We start from the raw sequence: 15,427 nt of genomic DNA, 5'->3' as shown, positions 1-15,427 counted from the left end.
CATTTAAGCGCCACCAATTCCAATTTCATGGAACTATAGTTGTTCATGTTACACTCTGTCGGCTTTAAACTACGGCTTCCAAAAGCTATAGGGCGGAGCTTACCCTGATGTTCCTGGGAAAGAACTGCTCCTAACCCTCCATGGCTGGCATCCACTTCCAACACAAACGGCTTCTGGAAGTCTGCATAAGCAAGAACAGGTGTTGTAATTAATGCAGCCTTGAGCTTCTGAAAACTGTGTTCACACTCCGAATCCCAGAAATCACCCAGCGGTCTCTTAGGGGTTTTACCCTTTTTTCCAGGAGGAAGGAGCCTTGCAACTAGACGATTTAATGGGGCTGCCATGCTAGCAAAACCTCTGATGAACCTTCTGTAATAACTGGCAAACCCTAAAAATGACCGGAGCTCTGCCAGGTTAACAGGGTGTTTCCAGTCCCGTACCGCAGCTACCTTCTCTGGATCAGTGGAGACCCCCTCAGCTGACACCACATGACCCAAGTACCTAACACGCTTTTGAAAAAACTGGCATTTGGAAAGCTTCACCTTTAACCCCTGGGTTTCAAGCCGGGACAAAACTTGGTCTAATCGTTGCAGGTGTTGCTCCACAGATGATGAAAAAACAATAACATTATCCAAGTATAACAACACAGACTGATAACGGCAGTCTCCAAACAAGCGCTCCATGAGACGCTGAAATGTACTAGGCGCATTACACAGCCCAAACGGCATGCGGTTAAATTCAAACAAACCAAATGGCGTACAGAACGCAGTTTTTGCCTTGTCTTTTTCCGCCATCTCTACCTGACTGTACCCACTCGCCAGATCCAATGTTGTAAACCATTGAGCTCCTGCTAACGCGTCGAGGGACTCCTCAATCCTAGGTAGGGGAAACGCATCCTTCCTAGTTTTGGCATTTAACTGTCTATAATCCACACACATGCGTAATGAGCCATCCTTCTTCTGAACCAGCACAATCGGTGATGCATAAGGACTACAACTCTCTCTGATGACTTGACTCTGTAAAAGTTGTTGTATATGTGTACGTGCCAACTCGTACTGCGAGGGGGGAATGCGTCTATAGGGCGGCCTTATTGGTATTTCATCCAAGACTGGAATTTCATGCGTTATTAAATTAGTACTTCCCACATCTAAATCATTCCTAGCAAATACCTGATTGTATTTTGACAACAATTCCCTGGCTTGACGTTTCTCACTCCCCTGCAGATTGTCAAACTCTGGCCAGTCCAAACTGGTTTCATTTGCAGTACTTTCTTGGCTAGACACATAAGCAGTACAACTCTGTGAGTCAACTAAAACCTGTATTTGTGGCTCAGCTGATACAACAGTGGCTGTTTGAACTGTGGCAATAACTCTCCGAGGGGTCAACCACACATCAGTTTTACCCACGTTAGTAATGGGGACAGCGGCCTTGCCGTTTTCTACCTTCACCAAAGAGGGAGAAACCAGCAACCCCTCTGGTAAACTACCCTCCTCCGGACGAAGAGGTTCTACAAACAGGTCTATAGGCTGGTGTAATGGCATCTGTGGGCATGTTACTGGAACATAACAAAGGCTGCCTGCAGGGACACGGAAAGGTTTCTTACCCTGTACTCTGACAGGATGGGGATTAGGGGAGTCTGCCAAGGCCTCCATCATCTGGCAGAACCTGAGAATTCTCCTCCATCCCCGAGGTGCTGCCTTGAGTTCTGGTGACTCCCATAGGTCGGGGCCATATCGCTTACAAAGCTCAGCATAAAGAGGGTTAAAAACATTCATTCCCAATACCCCAGGAGTGTGAGTCTTTTTCTGCTTCATAAAGCTGTCTACGGGATCTTCAACAATCAGTACTCCCCTTCAAGGCAGTGAGACCCCCAGCACAGTAATGTCAAACTCCACATAACCAAGGAAAGGAATTTTTAACCCATTTGCTGCCTTCAAACCCAACCACCCACAGTCTTTCAGTTCTTTATCAGACAAACTGGAAAAGTTACGTTTGAAAAAACTTTCAGTTAGCGTTGTGACCATAGATCCACTGTCCAAAAGGCAATTAGTGCTGGTCCCTGCAAAATCCACCTCCCCCTCCCAGCACTCACCAACTAAATTACACACATTAGAATTTACAACCTCAGAAGAGCCCTGTAACCTACCCACCAGCATCTGGCTCTGGACATTGGCGGGCTCTAGTTTTCCGCTGGCTTTGAATGCTGGTTTCCAGAGTTAGACGGAGATGTGGCAGTGGGGCAGTAACGAGCAATGTGGCCCGCTTGTTCACATCTAAAACAAATTGGCTTCCCATCTGCCGTTTTTCGGGGCCGAAAATTACGTGCTCCTGAGGGAGGTGCACTTTCACTTTTTGGGGCCAGGGCCTTCATGACCAAATCCAACTGGGTCTGCTGCGCCTTTAACAAAGTCACCAGTTCACTAAACTCAGAGGGTCGAGACACCGCACTTTCACATGAGACAGACATTTCATTTAAAACTGAGCTGTTACATTTAAATTTAGAGGCTGGATTTCCATATTGAGCCATCCATCTTGTAGCTTCACCTCTAGCATCTCGTATTGTCCATTGTGGGTTAGCATTCACCAGATCTCTCAGTCTTATTCTAAGTGCCTGATCCCTCACACCATCGCAGAACTGGTCTCGTAAATCTTTAGTGGCAACCTGTGCATCAGTCTTGACAACCTGATCCATTAAAGCATGCGAGTAATCAAGTAAGGACTCACCCTCTAGCTGTTTACGGTTGTAAAATTTACGTTGCAATGTAATTCTGGAATGCATGCACCCATACACTTCCCTGAGAACACAAAAAATACTATCAACATTGTCTCTTTGAATAGCTGGTAAGTATTTTATCTCTGTCCGGGCAGGGCCCTCGAGGTGGTCAAAAACAATCTGCGCACGCTCCTTTTCTGTGCGCCCTCTCGTTTGCACAAAGTGTTTCATTTTGTCAATCCATTCGTCTAATGTTAATACATCAGCACCGTCCAGATTGCCAGAGAACGGCGGCATTTTTCTGTCCTGCTGCACGTAAATGACAGTGTCCGTGTGTCTTACACTTTGCATATCTCTACCTGTAGCTCCAGACGAGGTGGAGGGCGTCTCCGAGGCCGTAGCTGTCCGTGCGGCTCTTAACGCGGCCAGTTCATTTTCCAAATCCCTTACTCGCTGTGACATTGTTTCTGTGTCCTGCTCCTCCGGAGCGCCACTGCCGCTTCCAGTCGAATCCATGCCACAGTTAACAGTGACGGAAGGTCCCCCTCCGCCGCTGCCGCCCCTGCTGTCCTCACTTAAATAAAAAAGGTCACTTCCCCAAATTTAAATCCTGTTCGTGATGCCAAATGTTACACGAGTTACATACCACGATGGAAGCAACAGTGTAATTTTCAACAATTATTTATTTCATAAGGAGAATTGGGTATCCCTGCTTACTTCATCATCTTGTCTCTGAAACTCAAACCTAATTAATTTTACAGCACCACAAAAGGCTGGTCATGAACTTTATCACCTTCTCCCTTCCTGACACTCTGAACCCCTGCTGGTTGTTTTTCACCCCAACAGATCCACAGATGAGGCCATACCCTACCAGCTCCACACCGTCCCCCCACCAGGACACCAGGAGGATAAACTATGTTAGGATGCTCTTTGTGGAAAACTCATCATTCAACACTAAAGTCTCCTCCAGACTGGATTCCAAGCTGAGAGACCTTGGACTGAACCTCTTCCTGTGCAGGTCCTCAGCTTCCTGTCCAGCAGACCACAGGGGGTCTGAGTGGGCAGTCACACCTCATCAACCTTCACCTTGAACTCTGGAGCCCCCCAAGGCTGTGAGCTAAACCCCCTCCTGTCCTCCCTGTACCCCCATGACTGGGAGGCCACATAAGAGAACGGCATCTTCTTGAAGTTTGCCGATGACATTGCTGTGGTGGGGCTGATCTCCAACAACGATGAGAGGTTCTGTTTGAAGGACATCTCCATCAGACAGAACCTCTCATCAGAATTGGAGATCAGTCACCTGGAGGACCACCTGAACAGCCTCCAGCTGAATGTCAGCAAAACAGAAGAAACGATTTCTGGACTTCAGCAGGAAACAGCCGAGGAGCTCCACTCCAGTGATGATCAACAGGTGGAGAGGGTGGACAGGTTCAGGTTCCTCGGGGTCAGCATCTCACAGGATCTGACATGGACACTCCACATCAGCTGTCTGGTGAAGAAGGCCCATCAGTATCTCCACCACCTCAGAAGTCTTCAAGCTCCCTATCAGTTCTCTGGAGGTTCTACACCTCCTCCATAGAGAACATCCTGGTGGGTAGCATCACTACCTGGAGGAGCAGCTGCACCAAACAGGACTTCCTGTCCCTCAGGAGGGTGGTCCACAACAACCAGTGAAGATCCTGAAGCAGTCTAGTTACCATGGAAACAGACAGATTTCCTGCTGTCTTCAGGTAGATGCCTCCATTGCCTGAAGGCTGACAGAAAGGATGTGGAGGAACTTCGTTCCTGAATCCATCCACCTTCTGACAAGAACTAGAACCAGGACTTTACTGGACTCACAACAAACACACTACACTCTTATTCAGTGTTGGGCAGTAACGTCACTACAAATAGCGTCGTTAGTAGTTTAACTACATTTTTCTGTAACGATGTGGTAGCGTCGTTGTTTACAAAATCAAAAAACGTTTCAACAGCTTAGCTGATCTTTTGGTCATGTAGCGCGGTAGCGAACGCAAAAAGCTACATTAAAAATGATGAATGTTGAACTGCTTGAAGCGGAGCTTTCTGCTCTGCTGCAGTCTCATCTCACACTTTTAAGGATCAGACAGTGACATCCTCTTCAAACGCCGACATGTCTGTGTTGACCAATAGAAGCGGAGGAACTGTTGATGTCGTCATTCAACAATCCCTTCCACTGGATCCACACACAGAGACGCTCGCTTCAGTTCACTGAGAGATGGCAGAGAAGGAGTCAGAGTCACCGTGGCCCTACCTAAATAGTTATGAGTTTTTGTGAAAAAACAGAGAAAAGTCGTTTTCAGATGCCTACTGTGCCAGCCCAAGGCGAAGTTTCTGTCAACGTCAAAGACGTCAAATACAAATCTGAGAACCCATATACAGGTGACTACCGAATATGCACAACCAGCAGCAGTTAGCTAACCACCACATGTCAACCGCAGTATAAGATGCACACACAAACGAGCGACTTTTCAACATCTAAAATTCGCGTGGCAGTAAATTAATTAAATTAAGTGTTACACGAGTTACATACCACGATGGACGCAACAGTGTAATTTTCAACAATTATTTATTTCATAAGGAGAAGTGGGTATCCCTGCTTACTTCATCATCTTGTCTCTGAAACTCATCAAACCTAATTAATTTTACAGCACCACAAAAGGCGGATCAACCCGCAGGTATAACATGCATGAACTCACTCTAAACTTATGGCACAGCAAAAGAACTGCAAACTAACACACCACACATGGCGGATCAACCCGCAGGTATAACATGCATGAATTCACTTCAAACTTTAGGGCACAGCTAAAGAACTGCAAGCTAACACACCTCACATGAAAACACACCACAAGATCGAGTACAGAGAGTCAGAGCATAGATGGTATTAACAGGGGAAGTGACCCAAATCAAACAAACATAAAACAAAAGACAAATGTAGGGAGTTAGTTCGCCCGCACAAGTTCTTTATTCTTTCACACAGCTGTAGTGTATTACTGGGCGAACTAACTCAAATTAAAAAATACAAACAAGATTACAAAAAGGACAGCAGGCAGCGGCCCACACGAATACTGCAATACACAAAACACAACATTACCAAAAGCTAAAAAACACTTTAATCACCGCTCTAAAAACATTAAAAAGCCGCATACCTGAAACGCCGTCATCCCACGCTCAGTTGTTCACTCACACGGTGCCACAATCACTCCATTCTGCAGCAAGTCCATAAAACCCTGCCATACAACATGCATATAAAATACTGAACAACATAAAACAACCACCATATTACAATAATATTTACCGGATTGTCTCATTTCATCCTCCTGCCTGGCGTGTGTGCCCAGCAAACACTTCAGGCCACCCCACAGGAAACCGGCGTCTACTTCGGCAAGCAGCCGACTTCCTTTTTAAAGGAAAATGCCCAGGAGAAGAGCGACACCCTATGGTGTCCTATGCTACATAAGCGTAAGGTTGTGGTGGCAGTGTGTGAATATGTATAAATTGGGGGATTAAATAATTAAACTGATACATATAGGAGGGAAGAGGTATGGGAGAAAACGAGGTAACAGTAAAACCAAAATCTGTCTTCTTCAGTATTACTGTTAACACTAATGAGCAAATGGCTGAAAAAAAAAATAACAGAAAGGGAAACAAAAGTGATGGCATAAATGATTAAATATCTTAATCTTACACTCAAGACCAAAACTGAGTTAAGTAGTAGTGGATACAGCACTTTGGGAAAGCATTGAATGATTTTACATAGATATTAGACTTAAGAAATAAAACTTGATTTAATACCCAAATTATGTATAAAATTGTCTTACTATAATATTGCTTACTTTATATGGAAATGATATCAAATGTAACCTATTATACCCTCCAATGTAAGTGGTGTGTTAATATAAGCTACTGCAACTTAATTATCAGATACATTATGTCTGCAATACAAACTAAAAAGAAAATCAAAACAATGATTTCTAATGTAAAAAGGTTGATTCATTTTAAATTTTGCTCCACATATTCCTCAGTGTATCAACTTACTAAGTTTGGAGCACTGAGAACAAAAATGATGGTTTAATAATAAACAAGTCAGCATTTTCTTGTCTCCGTTTGACTGACTTCATTAGTCCCTGAAATTTTTTGGTAAGAAAAAAAGTAACTTGAATGTATTAAGCTACTTTGGCCGTATTGCTGTAGCTTAGCTTGCTACATTTCTGTGGGTCACAGCTTCAGTGTAGTGAAGCTTGATTTAACACGGAGTAGCTGCTAGCTTAGCTCATTACAGTTTACAAGTAGCTTGCCCAACACTGCTCTTATTACATGTTACATACTACATACACACACTTCATACATGCCTTTAGCAGATTTCGACAAACTTGGTCATGTTGTGTCTCTTTGTTGTAGTTTTCAGTCCGTTGTTGGTCATGTTGTGTCTTTGTTGTAGTTTCCAGTCTGTTGTTGGTCATGTTGTGTCTTTGTTGTAGTTTCCAGTCCGTTGTTGGTCATGTTGTGTCTTTGTTGTAGTTTTCAGTCTGTTGTTGGTCATGTTGTGTCTTTGTTGTAGTTTTCAGTCTGTTGTTGGTCATGTTGTGTCTTTGTTGTAGTTTTCAGTCTGTTGTTGGTCATGTTGTGTCTTTGTTGTAGTTTTCAGTCTGTTGTTGGTCATGTTGTGTCTTTGTTGTAGTTTCCAGTCTGTTGTTGGTCATGTTGTGTCTCTTTGTTGTAGTTTTCAGTCTGTTGTTGGTCATGTTGTGTGTCTCTTTGTTGTAGTTTTCAGTCTGTTGTTGGTCATGTTGTGTCTCTTTGTTGTAGTTTTCAGTCTGTTGTTGGTCATGTTGTGTCTCTTTGTTGTAGTTTTCAGTCTGTTGTTGGTCATGTTGTGTCTTTGTTGTAGTTTTCAGTCTGTTGTTGGTCATGTTGTGTCTTTGTTGTAGTTTTCAGTCCGTTGTTGGTCATGTTGTGTCTTTGTTGTAGTTTTCAGTCTGTTGTTGGTCATGTTGTGTCTTTGTTGTAGTTTTCAGTCTGTTGTTGGTCATGTTGTGTCTCTTTGTTGTAGTTTTCAGTCTGTTGTTGGTCATGTTGTGTCTTTGTTGTAGTTTCCAGTCTGTTGTTGGTCATGTTGTGTCTCTTTGTTGTAGTTTTCAGTCTGTTGTTGGTCATGTTGTGTGTCTCTTTGTTGTAGTTTTCAGTCTGTTGTTGGTCATGTTGTGTCTCTTTGTTGTAGTTTTCAGTCTGTTGTTGGTCATGTTGTGTCTCTTTGTTGTAGTTTTCAGTCTGTTGTTGGTCATGTTATGTCTTTGTTGTAGTTTTCAGTCTGTTGTTGGTCATGTTGTGTCTCTTTGTTGTAGTTTTCAGTCTGTTGTTGGTCATGTTGTGTCTCTTTGTTGTAGTTTTCAGTCTGTTGTTGGTCATGTTGTGTCTCTTTGTTGTAGTTTTCAGTCTGTTGTTGGTCATGTTGTGTCTCTTTGTTGTAGTTTTCAGTCTGTTGTTGGTCATGTTGTGTCTCTTTGTTGTAGTTTTCAGTCTGTTGTTGGTCATGTTGTGTCTCTGTGGTTGTTTTCTGAGTCTTTGTGTGTTTTTCTGCTCTGACATCAGTGATGAGGAAACAGTGAGTCCAGTCCAGTAATTTCTGAGTCAAACTGGACAAATACTGAGTCTCCTTGTTTTCTGGAGTCATTTAATGGAATAATTTGACAAATGTTCAGACATTTTGAGAAACTTTAAATTATTTGTGAAACGTGGAGTCATTTTAAGCCATTTTGTTATTTAGAACACATTTTTTTCCCCAGAACAAACAAAAATATGCAAAATTAGCACAGAGAGACAAGAAAACAGAAATAAAACAAACAGCAATGATACAAAGTGAACACAAAGACAGGAAACAACACAATTACATGATAAAATAAACACACTTTCTGATTGGAGGATCCTGAGTTCAGATCAGAACTGATGCTCCGTGGTCACAGCAGTGATGATGTCATCGTGTTCATCGTCCAATCCCTGCTCAGCCTGTGTGGGCGGGGCCATCACCATGGAGACAGGAAGGTCATTTCCTGCAGTCAGAGAAGATCAGAAAGAAAATAATTTATCAACACATGAAGAGTTAGTTAGAGACAGCTGTCAATCATCAGAGGATTGATTGATTGATTGATTGATTGATTGATTGATTGATTGATTGATTGATTGATCAGTACCTGTAGCTCTGTGTCGACACAAAGACACCATGAGGCCAGTAGAGATGAAGTATGGACAGAACACCACCAGGTGGCAGAGCAGCCTGAAGACAAGATGGAGGGAGGAGGAGATAGAGGGCGGAGCTGAGGTTGTAGGTTTACCTGTATGGAGAAGAGAACCTGGTCAGGTGACTCTTTCTGCTCATTTCATGTTTATTTTCAGTCATTCTGTTTCTGTTTGTAGATGTGATTGTTGTGTGTCTCTCCTCATGTTGTGTGTCTCTCCTCATGTTGTGTGTCTCTCCTCATGTTGTGTGTTGTCTCTCCTCATGTTGTGTGTCTCTCCTCATGTTGTGTGTCTCTCCTCATGTTGTGTGTTGTCTCTCCTCATGTTGTGTGTTGTCTCTCCTCATGTTGTGTGTTGTCTCTCCTCATGTTGTGTGTCTCCTCATGTTGTGTGTCTCTCCTCATGTTGTGTGTCTCTCCTCATGTTGTGTGTCTCTCCTCATGTTGTGTGTTGTCTCTCCTCATGTTGTGTGTCTCTCCTCATGTTGTGTGTCTCCTCATGTTGTGTGTCTCTCCTCATGTTGTGTGTCTCTCCTCATGTTGTGTGTCTCTCCTCATGTTGTGTCTCTCCTCATGTTGTGTGTCTCCTCATGTTGTGTGTCTCTCCTCATGTTGTGTGTCTCTCCTCATGTTGTGTGTCTCTCCTCATGTTGTGTGTCTCTCCTCATGTTGTGTGTCTCCTCATGTTGTGTGTCTCTCCTCATGTTGTGTGTCTCTCCTCATGTTGTGTGTCTCTCCTCATGTTGTGTGTTGTCTCTCCTCATGTTGTGTGTCTCTCCTCATGTTGTGTCTCTCCTCATGTTGTGTGTCTCTCCTCATGTTGTGTGTCTCTCCTCATGTTGTGTCTCTCCTCATGTCGTGCGTGTCTCCTCATGTCGTGCGTGTCTCCTCATGTCGTGCGTGTCTCCTCATGTCGTGCGTGTCTCCTCATGTCGTGCGTGTCTCCTCATGTCGTGCGTGTCTCCTCATGTCGTGCGTCTCTCCTCATGTTGTGTGTTGTCTCTCCTCATGTTGTGTGTTGTCTCTCCTCATGTCGTGCGTCTCTCCTCATGTCGTGTGTCTCTCCTCATGTTGTGTGTTGTCTCTCCTCATGTTGTGTGTCTCTCCTCATGTTGTGTGTCTCCTCATGTTGTGTGTCTCTCCTCATGTTGTGTGTCTCTCCTCATGTTGTGTGTCTCTCCTCATGTTGTGTGTCTCTCCTCATGTTGTGTGTCTCTCCTCATGTTGTGTGTCTCCTCATGTTGTGTGTCTCTCCTCATGTTGTGTGTCTCTCCTCATGTTGTGTGTCTCTCCTCATGTTGTGTGTTGTCTCTCCTCATGTTGTGTGTCTCTCCTCATGTTGTGTCTCTCCTCATGTTGTGTGTCTCTCCTCATGTTGTGTGTCTCTCCTCATGTTGTGTCTCTCCTCATGTCGTGCGTGTCTCCTCATGTTGTGTGTCTCTCCTCATGTTGTGTGTCTCTCCTCATGTTGTGTGTTGTCTCTCCTCATGTTGTGTGTCTCTCCTCATGTTGTGTGTCTCCTCATGTTGTGTGTCTCTCCTCATGTTGTGTGTCTCTCCTCATGTTGTGTGTCTCTCCTCATGTTGTGTGTCTCTCCTCATGTCGTGCGTCTCTCCTCATGTCGTGTGTCTCTCCTCATGTTGTGTGTTGTCTCTCCTCATGTTGTGTGTCTCTCCTCATGTTGTGTGTCTCCTCATGTTGTGTGTCTCTCCTCATGTTGTGTGTCTCTCCTCATGTTGTGTGTCTCTCCTCATGTTGTGTGTCTCTCCTCATGTTGTGTGTCTCCTCATGTTGTGTGTCTCTCCTCATGTTGTGTGTCTCTCCTCATGTTGTGTGTCTCTCCTCATGTTGTGTGTTGTCTCTCCTCATGTTGTGTGTCTCTCCTCATGTTGTGTCTCTCCTCATGTTGTGTGTCTCTCCTCATGTTGTGTGTCTCTCCTCATGTTGTGTCTCTCCTCATGTCGTGCGTGTCTCCTCATGTCGTGTGTCTCTCCTCATGTTGTGCGTCTCTCCTCATGTTGTGTGTCTCTCCTCATGTTGTGTCTCTTTCAGTAGAACAATCCTGACCTGTGACAGAGATCCAGCTGGATGGAGACTCTCCATGACTGCTGATGTTACACCTGTAGAGGCCTTCATCAGACCTGGAAACATGGAGGATGGTCATGTGACCTCCGGGCTCAGTCCTGATGAGGGAGCCATCTTTATAGAAAGCAGCTGGGAGGGGGGAGTCCTGCTTTGATTGACAGCTCAGAGTGAGGGGATCTCCCTCCATCACAGGGAGGACAGGACTCTGCAGGATCACTGATCCACCTCAACACAGAGACAAACTACAGCATTTCATCCATTCACACACAGCTTCATCAGCACTGACTGCACAGCTCATCTTACCAGAAACAGTGAGGTTGATGCTCTGACTGGCTGCTGCCTCCATGGACTCACACCAGTAAACTCCACTGTCAAACTGAATCATGAAGTCGATGTTACAGGTAGAACCAGACCATTTTCCGAAGTCATTTCCGCATACAGTTCTGGTTTCTCTGGTGGTGTTTCTCCTCAGAGTCCATCCAGCAGATCTGTCTTCATCCTCACAGCTCAGAGAAACAGAATCTTCTCTAAAAAACTGAGATCTTCTAGGATTTACAGTCAGATGAGCTGGATGAACAAGTAAAGAAACAATTTAGGGCTTTGAGCTGCAGTGTGTCATCAGGAGAGCTGAAGTTATTCAGTGCTGCGTTTGTTTGTGATTTTTAAACTGAAACAAATCACTGCAGGAGAATGAGTGTGTTTTACAACAACCCGTCCATCCACCCCAACCTCAGAGAATTGTTTGGCTCCTCATTCTTTTTTTCCCTTTCAGTAAAAAGTACGACAGCTGCCCTTGTTAAGTACTTCTACTACTTGTACCTTCAGCTTTGACCGTTTTGCTCTTATTTCAGCCTGTAGTGTCACATCATCATCTTGGATCGATTGTATTCTCTTCTTCTTTTCTTTTCGGCTTTTCCCTTCAGGGGTCGCCACAGTGAATCAATTGCCTCCATCTAACCCTGTCTGCTGCATCCTCTTCTCTCACACCAACTACCTTCATGTCCTCTTTAACCACATCCATAAACCTCCTCTTTGGTCTTCCTCTAGGCCTCCTGCCTGGCAGTGGGAAACTCAGCATCCTTCTACCAATATATTCACTCTCTCTCCTCTGGACATGTCTGAACCATCTCAGTCTGGCCTCTCTGACTTTATCTCCAAAGCCTCTAACATGTGCTGTCCCTCTGATATACTCATTCCTGATCCTATCCATCCTGGTCACTCCCAAAGAGAACCTCAGCATCTTCAGTTCTGCTACCTCCAGCTCTGCCTCCTGTCTTTTCCTCAGGGACACTGTCTCCAGACCAAACAACATGGCTGGTCTCACCACAGTTTTGTAAACCTTTCCTTTCATTTTAGCTGAAACTCTTCTATCACACATCACACCTGACACTTTTCTCCAGCCGTTCCAGCCTGCCTGTACATGCTTCTTCACCTCTTTTCCACACTCTCCATTGCTCTGGACTGTTGACCCTAAGTACTTAAAATCCTCCACCTTCTTGATCTCTTCTCCCTGTAACCTCACTCTTCCACTTGGGTCCCTCTCATTCACACACAGATACTCCGTCTTGCTGCGGCTAACCTTCATTCCTCTCCTTTCCAGGGCAAACCTCCACGCCTCTAGCTTCTCCTCCACCTGTTCCCTGCTCTCACTACAGATCACAATGTCATCTGCAAACATCATAGTCCATGGAGACTCCTGTCTAACCTCGTCTGTCATCCTGTCCATCACCATAGCAAACAAGAAGGGGCTCAGAGCTGATCCCTGATGTAGTCCCACCTCCACCTTGAATCAAGTGTATTCTCTGATATCTACGATTTATCTTCAAACCCAAACATCACACCAGATGTTGTCGGACATCCTGGTATGTTTGGCGTCTGACAGATTGAATCTTTTTCTGCCAGTGTAGTGTAGTAGAGTAGTTGTTCCTTCCTGCTGTGTCATTATTACTGAACACCGATCAGAATGTTAATTCTGACCACTGAGTTTGATGATGAGTTTGAGTTTATTTCGAGCTTTTACAAGGTGAAGTTTATACATGTTGTGAACAGTACTTTGGCAGTTTTTCTACTATTCCAAGATGTTTCGATACAATTTGTTTGAACCTCATAAACATATCAAACATGTCAATACAAAAAGAAAAAAAAACCCACACAAAAAAAGAAAAACGAAAAAGCTCGAAAGGGAGTGGGGAGAAGTAAAACTTATTAAGCTCCCACCCCCTTTACACCAATATTTACAAGCTGCATGCAATATGTCTTTTCTCGGATACTTCATCATTCTGTGCGTTGGAATAATATAAATATACAATTATACATTTACATCTACCCATATCTATTTATACAACCTTATATACTTGTCTACCTATACAAACATACACTCATAGCTCTTTCTATACACCTATTTACACATACAAATATATATACATACATATATATATATATATATATATATATATATATATATATATATATATATATATATCTACACGTACAGACAGACCCATAATATATCTAGGTATATGTGTATATCCTGTATACATACATACCTTTTAGATGATACATTGTAATGACTAAACAATAACATACAGAATAATTGTTGTTCTAGTTTTACATTCATAAGATAAACCATCATGGTCAGTAGAATGGCCGCTCCAGACAGTCTCCCCATTCCAGGGCCACGGCGAATCGGTAGTCCGAGAGCACCACACGGCGGCTGAGCTACAACACACAAGAGCCCCTTCTTCCCATGCTGCAGCCATCCCAAATGTGACGTGTATAATTTTGTACACTTTTTTTCTATAATTATTAGGTCCTTGCCTTATACAAAACGAGCCATGACAACTGTGTGTGTCCAAGCTCCCTCTGCTGGTCAAGGAGATTCCCTGGTTCATCCCTTCCTTACACTGAACGAGCCATAACAGCTGTGTGTGTCATAACTCCCTCTGTAGGTCAGGGAGATGCCAATAACAATCCCTTCCTTGTGCAGAATGAGCCTTAACAGCTTTGTGTCACTGCTCCCTCTGTTCATCAGGGAGTTCTCATTGTAATTTTCTTTAGTTTGCGTGTTATTTTATTTTTATTTTTATTTTGAAAACTCCAGCACGTCAGTTAGGAGCCCCTGAATCGCAGCCCGCCACAGAATCGTACCACGACCCACCGACCACCACTGCCCCGACAGTAGGAGTCAGGTGAATAACTCTGATCATCTCCTCATCATGGCTCCTGCTAGTGGGTTGGATTTATCAGGCAGCAAATGGACATTTTGTCCTTAAAGTTGATGTTAGAAGCAGTAAAATGTTCAAGAGTAAGAATTTGAGTGAGTTTGACGAAAAGACTGGGTCAGAACATCTCCAGAACTTCAGCTCTTGTGGGGTGTTCCTGGTCTGCAGTGGTCAGGATCTATCAGAACTGGTCCAAGGAAGGAACAGTGGTGAACCATTAAGAGGGTCATGGACAGACAAGACTCATTGTTACCTCCTTGTTATTGTTCTTCTCCCAGCTGTGCGTGTTGTTGCAAGGAAACAAAACCACTAAAAAATGCCTCAAATTATCCAAATCTTGTCAAAAAACAACCAAAGCTGGTCCAAAATGACTAAAACTTATCAAAAATGTGTCCAAAATTATCCAAATCTCATCCCAAATGACCAAAACTTGTCCAAAATGCATTCAAATTTGTCCTTGTGTCCCCTGTTCTGCTTCAAGCTGCACACATCATTGCAAATACACAAAACTAGACTCAAAATGTGTCTGCAATGACACAAATCTGGTCAACAGTTACCCTAAAATAGTCCATAATGACTGGAACCTATGGAAAAATCCTCAAATGTGTCTAAATTGTGTCTGAAATGAGGTGAAATCCATCCAAAATTAGCTAAGTTTATACAAAATTAGTCCAAAATGACGCAAAATTCATGTGGGCGTCCGGGTGCTTACCTGGGGAACACATGGAACCAGGATGCATTATGGGAAGAAGACCAGCAGGTGGAGGCAGTGTGATGCTGTGGGCAATGTTCTGCTGGGAAACCATGGGTCCTCCATCCACATGGATGTTACTTTGACATGAACCTCCTACCTAAGCATTGCAGACCGTCTACACCCTTTCATGGAAACATTAATCCCTGATGGCCTCTTTCAGCCTTAAAGCAGAAATGGTTTAAGAATAGTTTGAGGAGAACAACCAGTTTGAGGTGTTGACCTCCAAATTCCCCAGATCTCAGTACAATCCGGCATCTGTGGGATGTTCTGGACAAACAAGTCTGATCCATGGAGGCCCCACCTCACAACTTCCAGGACTGAAAGGATCTGCTGCTGACATCTCAGATACCACAGCACACCTTCAGGGTCTAGTGGAGTCCATGTACCACAGCACACCTTC

At 43.9% G+C, this 15,427-nt stretch overlaps 1 protein-coding gene across 1 annotated transcript in view; it reads right to left on the bottom strand.

Moving 5' to 3' along the window:
* Positions 1 to 15,079, bottom strand: part of LOC127532587 (high affinity immunoglobulin gamma Fc receptor I-like) — a 46,680-nt gene extending 31,601 nt beyond the window's left edge. Inside the window, exons 1-3 of the mRNA XM_051944486.1 lie at positions 14,986 to 15,079; positions 11,356 to 11,619; positions 11,035 to 11,277 (exon numbers count right to left, since the gene is read on the bottom strand). Coding sequence (XP_051800446.1) covers positions 11,035 to 11,277; positions 11,356 to 11,619; positions 14,986 to 15,079 — 601 coding nt within the window. The remainder of the gene's footprint in view (positions 1 to 11,034; positions 11,278 to 11,355; positions 11,620 to 14,985) is intronic.
* Between the last annotated feature and the right edge of the window lie 348 nt (positions 15,080 to 15,427).

This window comes from Acanthochromis polyacanthus, chromosome 24 (genome assembly GCF_021347895.1).
Source record: "Acanthochromis polyacanthus isolate Apoly-LR-REF ecotype Palm Island chromosome 24, KAUST_Apoly_ChrSc, whole genome shotgun sequence".
NCBI lineage: Eukaryota > Metazoa > Chordata > Actinopteri > Pomacentridae > Acanthochromis > Acanthochromis polyacanthus.
This window is presented reverse-complemented; position numbering and strand designations above follow the sequence as displayed.